Source organism: Octopus sinensis, linkage group LG10 (genome assembly GCF_006345805.1).
Source record: "Octopus sinensis linkage group LG10, ASM634580v1, whole genome shotgun sequence".
Taxonomy (NCBI): Eukaryota; Metazoa; Mollusca; class Cephalopoda; order Octopoda; family Octopodidae; genus Octopus; species Octopus sinensis.
In genome coordinates, this window is record NC_043006.1 from 65,568,231 (window position 1) to 65,591,602 (window position 23,372).

A 23,372-nucleotide genomic window follows, 5' to 3' on the forward strand; every position below is an offset into this window, starting at 1 on the left:
ATATATATATATATATATATATATATATAATATATATATATTATGAAGGCACGTGACATAGTGGTTAGGGTGTTCACCTCGTGATCATAAGGTCATAAGTTCATTTACTCATGTTATGTTTTTTCCTTGAACAAGACACTTTATTTTGATGTTGCTTTAATGAGCTCAGCTGGCAAAAATGAGTTGTACCTGTAATTAAAAGAGTTAGCCTTGTACATTCTGTGTCGTGCTGAATATCCCTGAGAATTACATTAAGGTTATATGTGTCTGTGGAGTGCTCAACCACTTGCATGTGAATTTCATGTGCAGGCTCTTCCATTGATCGGATCAGTTGGAATACTCTTCGTTGTAACTGCTTGCTCAGCCACTTGCACATTAATTTAACGGACTGGTGGTTACGTTGTTGTAACCGACGCAGTGCCAATGCATACATAACATCATAATAGAAAAAAACTATTACATAACATTTCACAAAAATAAAGCAAAAGATAATTGTAAAAATGGACAAACAAGAAAAGGAAAATAATTAACTAAAGTGTATTTAACATACTCTTTTCTAAACAATTTCATTGCATCTGATAAAGGCTAAGGAATCGTTATCAAACCATACTTATTAGGACCTTTTTGCAATGGAAAATATTTTAATCGTTTTTGCTCCAACAATGTAAAAAAAAAGCATCTTCACTTTTCCCTCTTTGCATGGGTCAGATTGGGGTTTATCAAACCAGATTTTCTATAGTTGGATGCCTTTCCCATCACTAACATTTACCTGTTCCCATGTAAGACGATATTTCCCCATGTTTTCGCTGAATACTGGAAAAAAATGGCTTACATTTACAACAATCACATGATGTCAAGACAAGGAGATGCAAATACGAACACAAACACATATATCATCATCATTATCATCATCATCGTTTAACGTCCGCTTTCCATGCTAGCATGGGTTGGACGGTTCAACTGGGGTCTGGGGAGCCCGAAGGCTGCACCAGGCCAGTCAGATCTGGCAGTGTTTCTACAGCTGGATGCCCTTCCTAACGCCAACCACTCCGAGAGTGTAGTGGGTGATTTTATGTGCCACCGACACAGGTGCCAGACGAGGCTGGCGAACGGCCACGCTCGGATGGTGTTTTTATGTGCCACCGACACAGGTGCCAGACGAGGCTGGCAGACGGCCACGCTCGGATGGTGTTTTTATGTGCCACCGACACAGGTGCCAGACGAGGCTGGCGAACGGCCACGCTCGGATGGTGTTTTTATGTGCCACCGACACAGGTGCCAGACGAGGCTGGCGAACGGCCACGCTCGGATGGTGTTTTTATGTGCCACCGACACAGGTGCCAGACGAGGCTGGCAGACGGCCACGCTCGGATGGTGTTTTTATGTGCCACCGACACAGGTGCCAGACGAGGCTGGCGAACGGCCACGCTTGGATGGTGTTTTTATGTGCCACCGACACAGGTGCCAGACGAGGCTGGCAGACGGCCACGCTCGGATGGTGTTTTTATGTGCCACCGACACAGGTGCCAGATGAGGCTGGCATATATATATATGCAGAGTGTTACACACTTTCGGTATGCAAATTAGGATTCTTTCATAGGGTAACTACTACATTTGTTAAGAATATAAACAGTTTGGTTATTTGTTTCTCTGGAGACTGTTAGAATGATGTTGACACCTCTGATGAGAAGCCAATAAGGTTCAAAAATCGTTCATAATTTTTTTCAGTCGGCAGAGAAATGGCTAAAATTTGCCCTGCTGGCAGAATCGTTAGCATGCTGGGCAAAATGCTTAGCAGTATTTCGTCTGTCATTACGTTCTGAATTCAAATTCCGCCGAGGTCAACTTTGCTTTTCATCCTTTCATGGTCAATTAAATAAGTACCAGTTACACACTGGGATTGATGTAATTGACTTAATCTCTTTGTTTGTTCCCTCTGTGTTTAGCCCCCTGTGGGCGATAAAGAAATATATATATATATAGATGCGTACATATGTGGTGGTAAGAAGCACTCATGTTGATGCTACATAAAAGTACCCATGTGGTGCCACATAAAAGCATCTAGCACATTCTGTAAAGTGGTTAGCATTCGGAAGGGTATTCAGCCACAGAAACCATGCCAAATAAGATTGGGAGCTGGTGCAAGTCTCTAGTTTGCCAACTCTAGTCAAACTGTCCAACTCATGCCACCATGGAAAACAAATGCTCAATGATGATGATGATGATATATATATATATATATATCATCATCATTATCATCATCATCATCATCATCATATATATATATATAGTGTTCTTGAGCAAAACACTTCATGTCATGTTGGTCCAGTCCACTCAGCTGTAAATGAGTAACCCTGTAATGGATGAGCATCCTATCCAGGGGCAAAATGTTGGTCTGCTCACCTAGCTAGTGGAGAAGCATCATTTGAAAGCAAAAAAAAAATGATGCTAAGTGAACTGTGGCTAGCGATGTATAACAACATCTGATAATCTGGTCATCACCTGACATATTGATGTATATGGCTCGGGGCAATAGCAGAAGACATTTACCCTAGGTACCATGCAATGGGTCTGAAATGGAAACCATGTGGCTGGGAAGCAAACTTCTTACCACACAACCATCACTGCACCCCACCACACACATATTGTTGATGTCATATGAATCTTATAAACTTTGAAAGTTTTATTTCGTGTTTGGATTTGGCTTGCAAGATTCTTTATGTGAGTTCGTGTGTTGAAGCATATTTTGTTGTGTCTGGGGAGGGTCATTCTCTTTTAGTGCCTTATTATTTAACACACTCATTGGTAAAGTTTCTACTCATTTACTTATTTATTTTTCCTAAAATTTTCGTTGTGTCTTGCAATCTTTTCAAAGACGCAATGAAAATTTCAAGAAAATAATAAATGAATGGAAACTTAACCAGTGAGTGCGTTAGATAATAAGGCACTAAAAGAAAATGACTCTCCTCAGACAAAAGAAAACTTTGAAAGATTATTGTGAAATAATTGATTTAGCTGCTATGCCTAATAGTTGCAGGTACTATGTAGAGACTTCATTGAGAGTTAGAGCCTTGATGTATTTTAGGTGTTGGCAGTGGTATTAGATGTTGTGTATGTGTGTGTGATATGTTGGATGTTGGCAAATATGTGGTGATAGTAGTGGCGGCGGCAGCAGAGTAGCTTCAGCAATGACTGTTGAGTAATGGTCAGTAATGTGTTTGCATGTATGTAGGGGACAGTCTTGTAATAATTGACTGCAAATCTAATAACATGGCAGCATGGTGGTGATGGTGGCAGTAGACCCCCTCCTCGAAACCTTTACCACCACTTCTACTACCACTACCACTTCAACCTCATCACCACCACTATCAACTCAAGTACAGCATCACCACTGCCACCATCATACCATTGTTCTCATCAGCCTACCATAACCACCACTACCTATGTTCTGATAACTGGTGCTAACCAGGCTATTACTGTTGCCTAACTGATTTTAGTAGAAATTTTGTGGGGAATATTTTGTGCTTCTCCTCCCCTCCCATAATAAACAGTCCATGGACATGTTTGGTGTCAGTCAATAATCCTTAGTCTCTGATTGGTTTTATTGTGTCTACTCTGTTTGTGTGTGGTGGTGGGGGGTTGTTTATTATTGTTGCTGACTTTGTTGTTATGATGCTACCATTATCATCATTACCATCATCATCACTGCTTTCACCAACATAATAATTGTCAACATTATTCCTCTGGGCAGTCTGTCTCACCATGTCCAACATTAGCAGCATCATCCAAATCTATCCACGAACATTTCGACCATATTCTAAATTCAAATTCCAACAAAACTGACTTTGTCTTCCATCTTTTCAGGGTCAATAAAAGAGGTACAATAGATGAGTACTGAGGTTGCTGTAATTGACCAGCCATCTCCCCCAATTTGCTGGCCTTGTGCCGAAATTTGAAACCAATAACATAGCGAACTGGCAGAATTGTTACTTCACCAGACAAAATGCATAGCAGCATTTCGTCCGTCTTTACGTTTAGAGTTCAAATCCTTTCAAGGTTGATTTTTACCTTTCATCTTTTCGGGGTCAAGAAAAGAAGTACCAGTTGAGTACCAAAGCCTTATGAGTGGATTTGGTAGACAGAAACTGAAAGAAGCCTCTCTCATAATTCCTTGTCTTGTGAGTTACTTGGTTACCCTGCCAGTGCTGGTGCCATGTTAAAAGCATCCGGTCCACACTGTAACGTGGTTGGCATTTGGAAGGGCATTCAGCTGTAAAAATCAGGCCAAAACTAACCTCACCTGTGCTAGTGCCACATAAAAAGCACTGAGTCCACTCTGTGGAACGGTTGGTGTTAGGAAGGGCATCCAGCCGTAAAATCCCTGGCAACACAGACAGACACAGTAGCCTAGGGTAGTTTTTTTCTGTCTGGTTGGCTCCCGTCAACCGTCCTACCCATGCATGTATGGAAGATGGATGTTAAATGATGATGATGATATCTATATATTTATGTGTGTGTATCTTTGTGTCTATGTTTGTTCCCCCACCATCGCTTGATAACCGATGTTGGTCTGTTTACGTCCCCCATAACTTAGCAGTTCGGCAAAAGACCCCCGATAGAATAAGTACTAAGCTTACAAAGAATATGTCCTAGGGTTGCTTTCTTCAACTACAAAGTTCTTTAAGGCAGTGCTCCAGCATGACCACAGTCAAATAACTGAAACAAGTAAAAGAATAAAAGAAAGACGACACACACACAATAGACTTCCACTCAGTTTCTGGCTACCAAATTCACGCTCACAAGGCATTGATTGACCTGTGGCTATAGTAAAAGACACTTATCTCAAAATGCTGCTTGGTAGAATTGAACTCAAAACCACTTAGTTGCAAAACATGCCTGCACCAAATTTGCCAATCTAACAACTATTTCAAATATACAACTATTTCAAATATGCATCTCCAGAACATTCTAGTTATATCCAAAATATCTATAAACAGTGATACACAATCATTATCCTTCCAATATAGGTTATTGTCTGTGTAGTCCAAAGCAAATCTCTGCTCAAAGAAAGTTCCAGCTCTGCCCATTCCATTTATTTTTATAGCCAGTACTACATTATCTAATGTGTCCGTTTTATGAAGAGTATTTGGCTGATGTTTCTAGCATGTTCAGCATTCTCATAGATGTACCATATTTTCCAGCATAGAAGTCGATGTAGTATATAGTAAACATTCACACATCCTTGCAAGCTTTTTATATCTTTCTGCAGTTCACATGGAATTTTTGGTCTGCTAAAGCCATCTTAGTGTATAAATCAATCTACCTTTTTGGGGGATGTAAATTTTGGTCTGAAACAGTCAACTTGTATGCTGGAAAATAGGGTATTTGTTAGTTCTGCAGGTTTGTGAAGATGTAAAAAAAACAACAACATAAAACAAAAAAAAAACACTTATTGAACCAAATTTCTTAAATTTGTTCTAGATCTTTCACCATATCTTTCTTTGCCCCTCTCTCTCTCCCTCTCTTTTGTCTGTAAAGTGGTTTTGCCAAACTATACTTTTCTGTTTCAGACTTAAGTATATTTGTACCTAAATTTCAAGGTATCAGTTGACATGTGAGTGTGTGTGTGTGTGTGTGTGTGCCTATATATTGATGTCTGTATATTGATGCATATGTTTGTATGTGAGTCTATGTGGATATATATATAGAGAGAGAAATGTGTGTATTTGTATTCTCATTGTATTTGTAATCTGTGTTTATTTTTCTTGGTTCTCTCTCTTCTTCCCTCTCTCTATCATCTTCTCTTCTCATCGCCTCCTCCTCATATAAGGTCAAGTTGAGGTGATAGTAACAAAAACAAAAATTCAACCAATTTACTCTCACTGATGTCATAGGTTTCTGTTAAAAAAAGTTGGCATTCACTGTGATGTTTGCTTTCTGGCCATCAACAGTGAGATGTGATTGGTCTCCTTTTTACTGTTTAACATTTCTTTCTTTATTGCACTGCAGAAGTTTTTTTTGTTTTGTTTTTTAGTGATGAAGACCAGAGTATCAATAGAAAGCGGTAAAGAGAGAGAGAGAGAGTATGTATGCATGTGTGTGTTTGATTCTTGTCCCTTCCTGAAAATTGTCAATTAAAGCAATTGGAAACTTGAATGTTCCACATCTTTTGGAAAATTGAATAGATTGTTCTCTCTTGCCTTCTTTCTCTCCCTTACAGGAGTTTATTATTATTATTATTATTATTATTTGGAGCAGGAAATTCCGCTGAGATCGACTTTGCCTTTCTTTCATCCTTTCAGGGTCAATAAATGAAATACCAGTTGCGTACTGTGGGTCGATGTAATTGACTAGTCCCTTCTTCCCAAATTTCAGAGCGTGTGCCTTTAGTAGAAAGGATCATTTATTATTATTATTATTATTATTATTATTAAGGCAGCGAGCTGGCAGAATTGTTAGCACGTTGGGCGAAATACTTAGCGGTATTTTACTCGTTGCTATATTCTGAGTTCAAATTCTGCTGAGGTTGACTATCTTTTCATCCTTTCAGGGTTGATAAATTAAGTACTGGTGAAACACTGGGGTCAATGTAATTGACTAGTCCAACTTTACTTTCATCTTTTCAGGGTCAATAAAATAAGTATCAGTTAAAAACTGGGTTGCTGTAATCAACTTAGCCCCTCCCCTCAAAATTTCCAGCCTTTTGTTTGTTTTGTTTTTGCTTTATCACTCCCCACCCACCCTCAGTTTCAGCTCTTTTGTCTTGGAGATTTTCTTTTGTGTTGTTTATTGAAGTAGTTGTGTGTATGCTTTTTTCTTCTTTGAAAGGGGAGGAGGACGTACGGGGGAATTTTCCACCCTTCTTGGTCATCTTCATGGCATACATTGCTGAAACAAAGTTTAAAATTTTTGCCACTTCCTGGAAAGAAAATTTCTTTCTACACATTGCTTTGAGAAAGGTGTGTTTGCATCTATTGCGGAGAGAAAGAGTGAGGGAGGGAGAGAGAGAGAGAGAGAGAGTGTGTGTGTGTGTGCGTGTATATTAAAGAAAAATGAACAAAGTGTACCTCTTTGAATTATGTAGGCATGCAGGTCTGGCATGGCTGTATGGTAATAAGCTTGCTTACCAAGCACATAGTTTTGGGTTTAGTCTTATTGCATGGCACCTTGGGCAAGTGTTTTCTGCTATAGCCCTGGGCCAATCAAAACCTTGTGAGTGGATTTGGTAGATGGAAACTGAAAGAAGACTGTTGTATATATATATATATATATGTGTGTGTGTGTGTGTATGTGGTTTGTACCCCCACCATCGCTTGACAACCGATGTTGGTGTGTTTATGTCCCTGTAACTTAGTGGTTCGGCAAAAGACACCAATAGAATAAGTACCAGTCTTACAAAGAATAAGACCTATAATCGATTTGTTCGACTAAAGGCAATGCTCCAGCATGGCCTCAGTCAAATGAAAAAAAAAGTGTAAATATTTGATTGTTTCACTGGCACATTAAACAAACAATCAATTAGTTAAATATTTAACCAATTGACTAACAATAAAGAAGTGATTTTGAACCAGTGCTTGTGTTATTGTTAATATTGGTGCAATGACCTTTTCAAGACACAACAAAATTTGTCTGAACACATGAATTCACATCAATAATCTTGCAAACCAAATACAGTAACAAACTAATATGTTTTTGTGTTTAAGTATCAAGACAACCACTAATTGTCTGCAAAATATATTAAAATGTTTGTTACAAAGCTCCATCCACTCCTCTGAAAATTCTTGAGTATTTTGAAATCCACTCAAAGCACAAAGGCATTTCCTGCCAATGTGTAAACTGGGCATTTGATCATAAGAATTGCATCAGTCCAGGAAGATCTATGAAGGTCATTGATACTGCATATCCTCATCTGAATAACACAGAAAGAACATTTTACAAGCCGTCATTAAATTAAAGCATCGAATTAACTACGTAGCCTCCTCAGCATCTTTTACTTGTTCCAGTCTATAGACTGTGGCCATGCTGGAGCACTGTCTTGAAGAATTTTTGTTTTAATGATTCGACCCCAGTATTTATCCTATCAACCCCGTTTTGCTGAACTGGTAAGTTGCAGGGACATAAGTAAACCTACACTGGTTGCCAAGTAATGGTGAGGGACAAAGACAAAGACACACATGTGAATAGAGGCACCACCTTCACATGGCCCTATCAGTAGTAATTGTCATATACTCTTTCTGGGTGGTTTCCCAGTCCTGACCAGCTGAGAGTAGATATCCAGCCATCTTGTTCTTGATCTATCCATAGATCTTGTTCTTGATCTATCCATAGATCTTTTGCTTGAAAAGTCCATCTTTACTCATTTACTTGTTTCAGTCATGCACCTTTAGTCAAACAATGGTGGGATGACAAACAGACACAAATACATACATACATATATATATATATATATATATATATATATATATATATATATATATATAATATATATATATATATATATATATATATATATATTATATATATATATATATATATATATATATAGGTGCAGGAGTTACAGTGTGGTAAGACGTTTACTTCCCAAACACATGGTTCCAGGTTCAGTCCCACTGCACAAAATTTTCCGGCCACTTATGTACTCCAGGCCTAACTAGTAGCCACACTGCAACAGGAACAAAGTCACAAAATTTTGGATGCGGGATTCGCCCCCAAAACAATGCCCAGAATTCTCTGGCCACTAGTAATCCAGAACAGCAACAGGAACAAAATTCACAGTTCACAATTTTTGGAGGCGGGATACACCCCCAAAAGAACTTGCTTCTCACCGCTAAGTGAGATACTTATGCCCAATTGCAGGCAGACAAATGCCCGGAATTCAGTGAGGATTTCTTGCTTGAAAAAAAAAAAAAAAATTAAACAACAGACCTTCACTGAACCCCAAAGAACAAAAGTCTTACCTTGCAGTTGTGCTTCACTTAATTCGCCATGCTGCAAACCAGCATCACAACCTCTCTCAGTGCAAAGAAAAACACTGACATGTGCAGTTGGGAAGCAAGCTTCTTACCACACAGCCACTCCTGCACTTATATAACCACTTCTGTGGTGATTCTTTGGGATGGCATTCTAATTGCATGTCCATAATACCAGAGCTGTGACCTTTCGAAGAAGTAGCAGCTCAACCCAGAGACATCCTGATTACTGAGCTATGCATCCTGTTGAGTAACATTGCTCCAGAGTTCCTACTTCCTGTATTTGCTATCATTGCCTGACATTCATGACCAAAGATGAGCAAAGGCACAATTATCAAATTGAAGACGGCAAGTTTGGCTCTTTGACCAACTACTTCTGAGGATCAAATTCTGTAGCTGGCACTTGAAATTCTAACCTCCAGTCCCTCCATCACTAAGTATTTCTATGGATACTTATAGTTGTTGTTTGGCCACAGGTCAGCTATGACCTAAGCAAACCTAGATCAAAATCAATTGAGCTGTGGCAGCTGCGACCCTGATATAAAGCACCTGTGCTGGTGCCACATAAAAAGCTCCTGTGCTAGTGCTACATAAAATGTATCCAGTACACTCTGTAAAGCGGTTGGTATTAGGAAGTGCATCCAGCCATAGAAATCATGCTAAAACAGGTAACTGGAACCTGGTGCAGCTCACAGGCTTGCCAACTGTCCAACCCATGCCAGCATGGGAAACGGATGGTGATGGTGATGTGTGTGTACATGCTAAATAGTTCAATATGTCAAAGTTCGAGAGAGATTTGACTGCTATTTCTTGTAGATTAAACAACCACGTGGAGGCTCCGCCATTACCAACTTCACATCACTGGTAAAGTGTAAAGTTTTTGATATTAGTATACTGTTGGGAGAAGTACTTCCGATCTTCTAGATAATGTCATCTTTTGGAGAAACAAGAACTTTTCTTTCTCCTTAGCTTATGAGAGAGTGGAGTAATTTAATTTTATATATTGCTATCACTTTGTTGCTCTCAAAAGACTGGATTGTCCTGCAACTTTTATGAGGATGTTTTATGGATTGCTGGTCAGCATTCTTTGTGGCGGAATTATAACATAATAGATCTTGGTATATTTACGAGGGCAGTGTTGTGGCACTGCTCCAATAAATAGATAGAATGTGACAAAAATGGTCGAAGGTGAAAGTAAATAGTGGAATAATAGGGAGAATTTGACACAAAGTTGTGCGAAAGTGGTAGAATGTAGTAAATAAAAGTATAATTGGGAGACATTTTCAATATATATCACATCTTTCCTAGGTTAATTATTATCATTTTCTGTTCAAAGTTAAAATTTAGTTTGGAGACAGGCAATGATAAAGATTAAATCGACTTAAGCCTTTGTGATAAAAAAAAATTCCCCACAAATGGTTTCAATACAGTTTTAACAGAGATTTGGAAGAATTAGACGAAAGTTTTCCGGTAATTTTCTTTCATGTAAATAAATGTTCATTTAAAAATTTGCCTGCAAAATCTTATAAAATGACAATGTTCTAATAGATGTACATGTTTATATGTTATATATGAAAATAAAAAGAAATCTTGATTTACAGAAAAGGGATCAGTTGCGAAACTTATCGCAATATTTGGCTCTAGGTGCCTTTTATTTGAAGTTCCTCTAGGGACGATCTCCCCTTTCCTGCCTAGATCAGGCGCAGGCAATCTTTAATAAGATGCGGGCCGCATGAGAAATAATACATCATTAAACGAGCAACACTACTTAAGAAAAGAAAAGAAAAAAAAATTCAAGGTAATTTTTCGTTAGGTGTCCTGCGGATGCAGTTTGCCCATGATTCTCACATTGACAAATATCAGTCACCTCCCAATGTCAGTTGAATTTTTTGCAACCCTGTTTGTTAATGACAAGACCAAAGATTTTGTATTTATTTAATTCGTTTTCCTTCACCATGGTATTGTACAGGTGTACATTTTGGACTGTTTCAATCTTATTAAACATGGCAGTTTGTCCGCCTCTTTTCAGTTTTCAACGGCTTCCAAGTAGCCTTTCTCTGAGAAACACCGAGTCAAAAGTACTTCGATAAATTCCATCGACGATACCTTTACTTTATAAATATGTTAGAAATTCCTTTTATATTTCATCTAAGTTTTTACATGCTGTTATAATTCATAATTCTATCGATATTTAAATTTTTACAACAAAATATTCTGTTGGAATTTGATACAGAATACGTACTATACGAATTCTCAGCCATATTACTATTTCTTATCTAAGGATAATTCACTTTCAGCGATCAAATAATACGTTAAAATATTTTCTCTTCTCTTTTTGTATCGTCACCACCTCCGCCTGAAGTTGTTTTGCAAATAATTCTTATTTACTCAGTAACAACATTGTTTTATTTCTCTACCACATAAAATTTTCGATATTGTTATATAGGAATCGTGTTGGGGGAGGTATTTATATCTCTATTGTCAACATTTAACATCCATACCGGCCCTAACCCAGTTTTTTTCAATGATAGACAGACAAGAAAAATTGATCAAATCAACTATTTACATTTGTTGCGGAGCCGACTGTTAAAAAAAATAAACAGTAATTATCTAATATAGCTTTATTTTTTGAAACGAAAGTAATAAACGATGTTCACAACTCTGCATTTGATTTTTTCTTCTTTATTTATTTTGAATGTTTCATGCCGATGGAGCGACGATAAAAACACGGCTTTGCTAAACAAGCGAAACGGCTGACAAATATGAACCGGAAGTAGATTGATATAGGTTACAAACCTCACTTCCTGTTTTCATTCACCATGTAAATAGTACAAACACGAGATCTTCACTTTCTTTTTCTTCCCTTCTTCAATAAAACACAAGTAATATAGTATTTAATCATATGTGGATATACATATATGTATATTTGGATATTTTTGAATTTCTGCCAACCACTGAAAATATTTTAAATTTTCACCTGATTATTTTGTTGAAAAAAAAAAAAAAATGCTGATGATGAAAATCGGATTCGGTGTCGAAAATTTGAAATACTTAAGTGGTTGCAAGAAATTTAAGATCTTTATATATTTAGGACAGTAATTTCCATTGTAGATTTCAGCTTTTTTTGTGTTAAATACTCTAGCGAGTACATAACCGTCTTTGCATAAACAATTTTTTTTTTTTTGTCACAAATTATTTTAATTTCAGCAGCTACTGACATTTCTTTCTGTTTCACATCAAAACCGTTCATCTAGCAAATCCTTTCTAAAGGTAGAGTTTTTAAAAATTAATTTAATTCCTAATGTTGTGTTGCAGTTTATAAGGTAAACAACACGTTCTCTCCACTACGACGACGACGACGCGGTGAAAAAGAAGCGGGTGGTAAGGGAGGTAACTTTGACTTAACGTGTTCCACCGAAATATTGGTGAGACACCGATAGATAACTATGGAAGTGTTTTAGTGTTATAATTCTAGATTTGCCACAAGGGCAGTGCTATAAAAAAAAAAAGATGTTACAGCAATCGAAACAAAGATTTCCGGAAGAAGTCGTTATTTTTTCTCGTAATTTTTGTTGTATTTTTTTAATTGTTTTTTTTTTCTCTTGAAAAAAAAAAAGATATAAAGGTCCTCGAATGTCTTAAGAATAACGTTTATAGGAAAATTTAAGTAAATTGATAAATCGCCCCACCTACTTCCTCACACGGTTACAAAGAAATAAAATTAGCGTACAAGACAGGATGACTGACTGAGTATGTCACTCTTCAATTCAACCGCTCTCACCCCCATCTTTCATAAATCTGCTACTACTAATAATAACGATGGCATTATATATATATATATATATATGCACACCACGATTTTCTCAGGGAAGTGGTGGTATAATCGAATTAATCGATCCCGCTACCTATTTTATTGATCCCTGGAAGATGAACGGTACAGGCAGGGTTTGAACTCAGAACATAAAGACACCTCACTAAAATATATCGGCCCTTTTGATTCTTTTACCGCACCTTAATAATAATAATAATAATAATAATATTATTATTATTATTATTATTATTATGGTTGGTCCAAATCTAATATGTTTTACAAAACTCATAAATTTATAAAATGAGAGATAAAACGAAGAGGAAACTTCACAGAAAATCACCTTTGTGTTGCTATATATTGAATTAAATTGGTCCCGAGGTGAGGTTAAACCCGGCGAGATTTGAACGTGATACATGAATCAGCAAACTGTTATAACTTGTAATAATGGTAAAAAAAAAAATTTTTTTCACATGGAAAACTTTTATTTATTTGCGAAGAGAATAAATGGAGTTTTGACCGTCCACGCCTTTTTCATTTCATTTTCTTTTATTTTAATCAAAAGCGGAATTGAAACACGATAGCGGTTCTTCATTGACAATCGAAACCGCGACTCCTGTTTCTCAACCGCCGAGATTTGACAATCAGCCTTAATGATTTCTTTAGAATGACAGAGTTGGACGAGGAGGTATTACGACGAGACGTGATAGTTATGCCTTTCTGCATTTGTTACTTTATCTTCGTGAAATTAAAAACAATAGAAATCAGGTAGCGATTATGGTTCGCCGGGAGCTTTACCTATTCGCTACACCACCCTCAACCACTACTACAATACATGTAATGATAGTAGTAGTTTTTTTTATTATCAGTTGCATAATGGTCATACCTAATAATGTTAACGATGTTGATGATGATAATATTCTTTAGTTTTGAGTCGATCTAATGAATTCTAGTGTATTAAACGAAAGGTATTTTACGTTAGTCGAAATAAACCCTAAACTGTATTAAAGATGGCTGTAGTTCTAATCTAGGAATTTCTGTGTATATATATGTATGTGTGCATTTAAGTTACTATGTGTTTATACGTGTGTGTGTCTCTATAAGTGTTTGTCTGTGTGTGTAAGTGCGTGCGTGATTGCGTCCGTTCGTCGTCTATCCTGCAGTCAGGACAAACAACTGAACGGTCCCCGTAGGTACGGGAGCAATCCCGGTGTGCTGTTGATGTCTGTCCCCCATTGGAACTATGGTCTGTTAGCCACCGTCTTTTGTAAACTAAAGTTTTCTTTGACATTGGCAAATCGTTAAATAAATAATGAACTATGATTCCAGTTGCCATATATTTTACTCGGTGTAAAACATTTGGGTGATCGAGTTCGTATATACGAACGTATGTATGTATATGTGTGACTATGTGTTCGTGTGTTTGTGTGTGTCTCCTGTCTGTCAGGGAAATACAATCACGGAACGATCCCTCTAGATAACCGCGATTTGTGGTTAGTGGTGATGGCTGTCCCTGACTGGAACCATGAGTTCTCAAAACCAGAGATTCTTCTCAGTGCCAGAGTATCAGAGCAGGTTGAGGTACCATGGGTCTTGTATAGAGATTGGTGTATTCGTGTGTTTAATGTGCGTGAAAGAGAGGTTGATAGAGATGTGGTTGACCATTCGTAGCAGTCAATCACATACAGAAAAGCCATCACTTCGGTCCATTGTTAATTAATTGCTCTTCAAGTCTTTTATATGTGTGAGTGTGTGTGTTTGTTGTAATAGTTTTTATTTTTTTTTCATTTTTTTCTTTAAAAAAAATATTAACTCGGTTTATGTTTGTGTGTCTATTTTTTCTTTCTTGAATTTATGTTACGGTGGCAATAAAACAATGAACTTTTACGTAGGTTAGTGTCATGTTAAAGCGGATAACTGGAAGTAAATTCGAAAGAAACATGATAATTGTGGTGGTGATGATGCTGATGTTGATGATGATGATGTCGATTGTAATATTGATTGCTAATAATAACGATGTATGGAATCATAATTTTGGTGGGTTGGAAGTAAAACGAGATGTTGTGATGTTCATACCTCGTTACTCAATCTCACTGCATTTAATGCAGCAAAATTGAGTAATGAATTCAATTGGTTTGAGCTTTTAACTCTTCACCATCGATTCCCCAAATGATCATGATTTTGATTTCGTAGGCACAAGCACCCTTCTTTCCTTTTTCCCCCGTTATTATTATTATTATCATCCTTATTGTTATAAACACCGATCGGCTGATTGCGGCGATCATTTTCGTTTTGTTGTTTTAACGATGTAAAATATTATGTCAGTCATGCTTTTCTAGAGTGTTAACAAAGTTACCGTTGTGATTTAGTCCAAATATACCTATGATCAAAGGCGTTCCATTCATGACCATCCTTTTTTTTTTATCAGTCAGTGCATCCAAATTCATGTACAATGCATTCTTTTTTTTCCTTTTAAGACGATAGTAGGTTGAAGGAGATTAGGCTGAAATTTGTAGCAGGTTGAGGGAGGAACACAGGCTCTAGCATCAAAGTTTTAATTAAATAATGATGATGATAATAATAATAATAATAATAACAACAACAATAGCAACAACAACAAAGATGTATGGCAGGCATAGGGCCACAAATTTTTGAAGGGCGGGGGTATAGTTGGTTAAATTTTGGTCACTAATTCTTGTTAAATTGATCCTTAAAGCAAAATAAACTCCTGTGGGATTTGAACTGAGAATGTAATAATTATAATAGTAAATAATTACTAAGACACAAAACTACAAAAAAAAAAAAAAAATGACTATTTTGGTAGGCAGTGGGCTCAGTTTGCAAGAGACTAGGTAGAGTAAAAAATAGCCTTATGTATTACTGGTACTTATTATTAACCTTGGAAAGATAGAAGGACAAATTAAATATTATTTGTGAGACACTGGACTGGATGGTTTAAAAGTGTCCAGCATTCCTTCTTGTCAGGTTATCATCATGTCAGTAGAAGTGGCAGAGAGAATTTCTTAAGATTCTAGAACTTAATAATGGTAACAATGTTTATTAATTACTGTGATAATGAATTCATTTAATAGCATAGTGAACTTCATTCTACAACAAAGTTGCATTGTCATTTTGGATGATTTCTTTCTTTGTAGAGATGGTGGTGGTGTTGGACATAGCTTTTGTACTCTAGGTTGAAGGGTCAAATAAGGCGTTTGATTTTTTTTTTCAAGTTTTTCTTTTAGAATAATTCTTTACTGAATGTTTTCCTTCCTTTAATAGTGTATATACTACTGCATATATATAATGCAGTTGGAAGGTTCAGGGCCTCAGAATGACTACAAGTTTCATCCTGGTGTGAAATATTTGAGCTGTTGCAACTAGTGAAATAATTATAATTTTTTCAGTTTTGAATCAGTGAACCATTCATTTACCTCAAGAAAATTCTTTCTTTACCATTAACCTTAGAAGCAATGCCACCAAGTATGACTTGCTGTTATATATATATATATATATATATATGTGTGTGTGTGTAATGTATGTATGTATGTATATTGTCTCGTCATTTGTACTTTTTTCTTAAAAGAAAGTTAAAATGTTTTTACTTTATGAAGTCAAAGGGCAGCTTGGATTCTAATTGGATGACCTTATTACTTTGTTCAGTGCATCATTTTTCTTTTAATATGGGAAGACCTGATTTAAGGGAGGTGTGGTTGCTATTTCTAACAAGTTGAGTGATCATGTAGAGACTTTATCCATGCATGTGTGTATATTTAGAAACTTTACTATTTAATCCATACCGATGTTTGACAGTAGTACCTGGATGGTTGGCAATCTACCCAGCAGTCATCAGTAGATGAGAATACACACAAACACACATCCACATTTATATATTTTGGTTGTTGTGAGAGATTTTACTTAGATGAACTAAGTTTTTCCCAAATGTATGCTACACACATATGTGGTTTTTTTGATTTTGGTCCTTTTTGTTTCATCAGTCTATCAGAACTAACTTTCCTCAGCTACATACCCTCACATTTATGTATGTTACTGTTGTTGTCTCTATATGAAAACAATTTGCATTGCTTAAACCATTTTTTTTTTCCTTTCTGTTTCAGTTTCAGCCACTAAACCAACATGGCCAGACACAATCACAACCACAGGCTACACCGGTAACACAAATACAACACAATCCACATGTATCTCATTTGGATAACAACTCCAATCTGAGTACGGGATCTATAGAACTCAAAGATGATGATGTAAGATGAAGCATGTTTTATTTCATTCCTTTGTTTTATTTTTATGATCTATCATCCTTTTCACTGTACACACATTCAAAACAATGCAGAAACAAAATGGTTAAACTAATTACTGAAGCGGATTTTGTATCTGTGAACAAGGCTTGTCTTTATTTTAGTTTATTCCGCAGCAGTTAGTAATACAGTACAGCATGGCCTAGTGGTAAGGGTCTCGGGGTTCATAATCATAAATGCCATGGGTTCAATTCTTGGACAGGGCAGTGTATTGTGTCCTTAAGCAAAACATTTCCTTACATGGTGCCACAGTTTACTCAGCTGGCAACGTTCACTTACTTAGTACTGCTGCATCCTTTTCTCCAGCTGTCACATCCTTGCTGCTCCACTGGGAGGGTCCAGACAGTGTCTGTTGTCTTTCTGCTTGTGACAGCCTATATAAAATAATTAGCTAAAGCACGGTACATGCTACCGTGATGGTTGTAGCTTAGTATCCCATCCAGCAGATGTATTTGTCTCTCTCTCTCCCTTCAATATAAACAGTAGGAATGAGAAGGCCCTGTGGATAAAAGGTCAGTCATCATCAGTTCACTCACAGAATTCTGAACAGAGAATTTCATTTTGCCACTATTTTGGTTTATTTAGTTCTTTGGAATGAGTACCAATTCATGCAGGTACATCAATGCTAAACTGTTGTCTTCACCAGAGGTATTGAATATCTCTCATCTACTTAATCTTATGATACAAGAAGTTTGTCTCATGAAAGACATTTAGAGGTGGGTGGTATTTAAACATATTTTTTCATACCAATACACTCCACTGTACTAAGTATTTTGTGAATCTCTAGGGTTTCATAGCTCTCACCACGTTTACCAACACATCATGAATTTTAGGTTTAAATGCTCTTGAGACCTAAGATACAAAAATGTTATTAATTTTAATTTCAGAATAGTGGTTCCTAGCACATGTTTTGATATCAGTAAAACTCATTATAGTGATCATAGATAAAAACAATTGAAATTTAGTGGAGATAACCCATCTCTGTACGTCTGCCACTTACCACTAATACACCCACGAACTTACCCATCCATACCACTTCTATATTCATCTTCCTTTAACTTGAGAGTACACTCTCACACATCTTCACCATCTCCTGATGCAAAGCCACTTCACTCAATACTACTCTCTGATAAGTTGTGGTGGTCTTTTCTTGCAAGCTGCTTGGTGACTTCACTAGTGTCAGTGCCATATAAAAAGTACTCAGGACACTCTGTGAAGTAGTTGGCATAGAAACAATGCCAAGCTTGCCAGTTCATGCCTAATTGTCCAATCCATAACTGCAGCGTAAAACTGGGTGTACATAGCATCAGATATAACATGCAATAGAGAAGACTGCACAGGTACGGCCATGTAATGTGTATGAATGAAGACAGTTGCACCAAGAGGTGCTGATCTCTAATTGTAGAGGGAAATGTCAGACTAAGTACAAGCCTGATTGCCCTTGCATACAGACTCATCTCCTGAAACCCTCTCCAGCTGAGTATCTCTAATCTTGCGGGTTTGAAGGTGCTAATGCCATGTAAATAGCACCCATACTGGAGCTGTGTAAAACACCCAGTACAGTACAGTGGTTGGCGTGAGGAAGGGCATCCAGCCATAGAAACCCCATCAAAATGAACATGGAACCTGAACGGCCCTTCAGCTGTGTCAGACCATCCAACCCATGCCTGCATGGAAAATGGACGTTAAATGATGATGATGATATAAATACTTAGAAATCTTTAATCTCTAACAATGAGGTTAATAGCCTGAATGATTATAATTTTATAAGTTGTCTAGAAATGATTTAAACCTAAATTCATAGTTCTAATGTATTCTATATGAATTGTCATCTTTCATTATACAAATGTCTGACAGAAAGGTGTGTAGTAACTTCAAGGTGTCTTAGTATATAGGTGTCATGATAAAATGCATCTAGTGCATTCTGTAAAGTGATTGATGCTACAAAGGGTAGTTATGCTAAAAATGTAACATACAAGTTAGATTATAGTCCTTTGAGCCCCCTAGGAAGATAGTAACTCTAAATAAGAACTGGCTCAGACTGTGGGAACTCAGCCAGCCAATGTCAGGATGGAAAGCAATATAAAATGATGAGGTTAGTATCTGTGGAATTAGAACCTCTATGTGTACTTGTACACATGCAGCTTGTAATGAAGCAGGATGTGCTGCTTTATAAGTTTTATAATTTGATGTTGACAATCTATGATTTAAAGTATATCAGTTTTAGTAGTATGAGGGATAAAGGACTACATCGTCCAATATGTCCTTTCTTTGCTAACACTGTAGGATGAGATTTGAAGGAGATTAAGCTACTATTTCCAACAGTTTATGTGATCATCTAAACACTCCAATGTTGGTTTGCAGTTTATTTTGGGGTTGGTGCAGATGAGATTGAGAACCAGGTGGGAACTTTTTGCCTGTGCCTAATAGAAAGTTTTCTGTGGAAAGCGTTTCTCAAATGAGTAAAATGTACCCTAATCTTTTCTTCACCAACCAGTCGAAAAAGGGGCTCCAAACTCTTCGCCAACTAATAGAAAAACAAACAAACAAAAATTAAATGCTTTACAAAACATCACACAAAACAGTGCACATCATAGGTTGCATGTGTGTGCACACATACCAAGAAACAAACGACCGCGTATGCACAGAAATACCTACTTACATTACAACCTAAGAATTCTAAAACTAAAGGGCCATTTTTACACCTGAAAATCCCAGTCCTTGACCAGTGTTTGCTCCAACATATTTACCTCAACCTACAGAATTACTTGTTCAGTAAAAATCAAAATGTATTATCTTTTCACCTGAATAGTATTAGAGTAATTGTTTTAAAAGAGAAATACCCTAAAAACAAGAAGCATTATTCCCAGCTGATATAAATAGAACACATACATACATCATCATATTCAGCATCCGTTTATATTATGTCCATTACGATTAGTCTACAATATAATAGATATTCTGCACTCAACACCAGCTGTTCTACTTTCAATATCTACAGTAGGGTCAGCAGCTTCATTAATTCTAAAACCTCATTTGGCCTTACTGTCCTTAAACTTGTGAAATATATGACTTTCACACAGCTCCCCCAACATGATAAGGGTCTGTAGCTTGATTTTGGTGAAGACGTAACATGTTAAGGCTGTTTTCTCAGCTAAAGAAAAGTTATTTGCTCTATCCTCTACATCAGTGGTTCCCAAACCTTTTCAGGCTGCCACCCCCTTGACACCCTGGCCACACTCTTAGCACCCCCACCCCAACTAGCCATCACATAGACCCCTTTCTGAAGCAAATTCAAAACAACTCTATTTCACAAATAAAACTTAACCTAATGAACCCATTATTTTGTTGTTTTTACATGAATCACCTGTTTTGGCTACCCCATTAATGCACTACTTTTCTTCAATGCCCCCGTGAAACTTACCAGTCCCCAGGGAGGCAATACCACCCACTTTGAGAACTACTGCTCTATATTCTCTTCACCAGCCCGCTTGCCCTCACATTCTTTTCTTTCCTTGTCATATTTGATCTTCATTGTCATCATCATCATTGTTTTAGGGTACACTTTTCCATGTTTCCATGGGTTGGACAGAGTTTGTTGAGGCAGATTTTCTATAGCTGGAGGTCCTTCGTGTCGCAAACCCTCACCTGTTTCAATGCTAGGTAATATTTCCCCATGTCCAGTCATGTTTTTGCAGAGTAGTGGAAATGAACAACACTGCTTGTATGACAGTGACACTCATTTACAACTCTCACATCATTCAAGAATAAAAGGCACAAACTTACACTTACATACAGAGAAGTAGTTCTGTCTGTGTCTGTTGACAAATGATGTAAACATTGGAAAAAAGAAAACAATAAACATACTCTTTCCTCTCTGTCTTTTTTTACTGTTACTATAATGGCCTCTGCTCCTCAGAGTTTGCTGTATTCATGCACCTCTATACTGACATTTCTTCCTGGCTTGTCTCTCCTTCTCATCATTCTTGTTATGTCCAACCTCCCAGACACCTCACTAATTACTATACATCCATTCCTTCCCTGCTCGTGTCTTTTGTGCAGGTGTTTAATTTAGCAAAGGTTCAAGAGGAACAATAATAGTGTCAATTTCTACTGGGCCGGAGACGGCCATGGACAGTGCTTCTTCCTCTAGACTAGTAATGCTCAACCATTTTTTTACATATGAACCCTTCTGGTTCCTATTTTACTCAGGTGGAACCCTATAGCCATTTGATGTTTAAACAAATCTCATTTTGATTTTATAATTAGATATTAGGAATTGTATAAAGAATTAAAATACTTTGTATGGTAGAAGTATGAAAAATTTATTGCACATAAATTTTAACAGCAAAATCTTATATGGACCCTGGTTGAAAGCCAGTGCTCTACACTCAGAAAGTAAACAAAAAAATGCTATTTCATCAGCTATTCTCCATGTACATCATCATCATTTTAACGTTCAGTTTTCCATGCTTGCATTGATGCATTAGTGTATCATCATTATTGAACATTTGGTCTTCCATGCTTGCATTGGCCAGGCTGAATATGTTGAGGCAGATTTTCTTTAGCCAGATGCCCATCCTGTTGTCAACCCTCACCTGTTTCCAGGCAAGGTAGTGTTTCTCTATTACCAGTCAGGTTTTCCATTGAACTCTAGAAACAAACAGCATTACCATTATAATGGCGATGCTCCTTTACAACCATCATGTGATGTCAAGACAAGGGGACACACACACACGTGTGTGCGCATGTGTGTGTATTTATGTATATATGTCTCAGGCCTTTCTGTCAAAGAGTGTAGGCTCAAAACATCAAAGATTTTTTAATTCTTCCTGAGCATTAAACTAACACACCTGCTTGTTGTTCCCTCACCTGTCTTCATCTTCTGTTTTCTGTAAACTTGAACTATATATATATATATATATATATATATATATATATATATATATATATATATATGATAAGCTTCTTTACCAAATCCACTCATAAAGCTACAGTCCTCGTTGGCCCAGGACAATAATAGAAGGCATTTTCACTTGGTTATGCAGTAGAACTGAACCCGAGACTGCAAGGTTGGGAAGCGAGCTTCTTAACCACACAGCTGCACCTGTGTCTTTGTAGTATTTGCTAAAGAATAAGACTCCCCTTCATTCCTCCATAACATGCCTCTAAACATGTATCCTCCCCCCTCACAACCAAAGCACTATGTGCCCAACCCATTGACTCCATTACCAGAGACTTCAAAAATCCCCCTCCTATAGAGATATGCCAATTCTCTCTCTCTCTCTTCCAATAACAAAATCCCACAAATACCACTGGTATCTGTAAAACATCATCACATCCTCTCTCTCATGAGCAGCACTCAACCAAGAGTCCTCACAATCAGTCCAATTATCACGTGATCTTTCCTGGAAAAAGCACATACTTAGCACAGCTAGGACTACCCTCTAAAAACTGGCCCTTCCCTTCCAGTTTAGATGATACTTCACCCTACAACAATTATTTATACTCTTCAAAGCTCAGCTGAGGTCCGCAATGGAGTATTGCTCTTACGTCTAGGACTGCTATTGCTGCACATACAGATATCCTAATCCACATCTACAAAAGAGCCACACTCCTTTTTCTGGCCCAGAGCTGTACTGTTTCCTCTCTCTCTGCCTTTTTTAGTAATACTGTAATGAACTTTGTTTCTTGGAGCTAGTTAGACACATGCCATTGCCTTCAGTCTAGGCATTCTTAACCCACTTGTCTTTTTTCCCTTCATCGGCCTTGTTACATCTAACATCCCGTCCCTTGCATTTATTATTACGCTCCTTACTGTAATATCTTCTCTCTGGAATTCAATCCAGTCTTTCCCCTCATGTATTGATTTATAAAAGTTCAAAAGGACTATTAATGGCATCAATTTCAGCTGCTCTAGAAGAGCCTGCAAAGGCTATGGGGGCTGAACCTTTCCTCCAGATGCAGCAAGTTGAAAAGGAAAAAATTAGCTAAACCTGTTAGAAGATATCACAAAGAGGTAACAGAAAACTAGTTCCAACTGCATAACTCAAGGTAGAAAATAAAGAAGTAAAAGAACGTTCTGTAGTGACATTGCCTAAACAGTTCCAGAAAGTTAGAATTCTGGATTAATGGCAGTTATGTTAACTCACAATAGGCATCTTAATTTGTATAATGCCAAGACAAACTTTGGAGCTTGACTGTCCTCTGACCTGTCAAATGCAGCCTAACTGGCCAACCTTTGTCAACAGAGAATACAAATTATAAAGGATGATAATA

At 37.2% G+C, this 23,372-nt stretch overlaps 1 protein-coding gene across 14 annotated transcripts in view; it reads left to right on the forward strand.

Annotated features, from left to right (window-relative positions):
* LOC115216341 (serine/threonine-protein kinase tousled-like 2) overlaps positions 1 to 23,372 on the forward strand; it is a 393,881-nt gene that overhangs the window by 185,548 nt on the left and 184,961 nt on the right. For 12 of the 14 annotated variants that reach the window (XM_029785573.2, XM_029785584.2, XM_029785572.2 and 9 more), the window contains one exon: positions 16,896 to 17,039. In XM_029785573.2, coding sequence (XP_029641433.1) covers positions 16,896 to 17,039 — 144 coding nt within the window. Of the gene's footprint in view, positions 1 to 10,686; positions 10,768 to 14,247; positions 14,359 to 16,895; positions 17,040 to 23,372 lie in introns of those variants that run through there. The other 2 variants (XM_036506747.1, XM_029785581.2) reach the window with 2 other exon arrangements.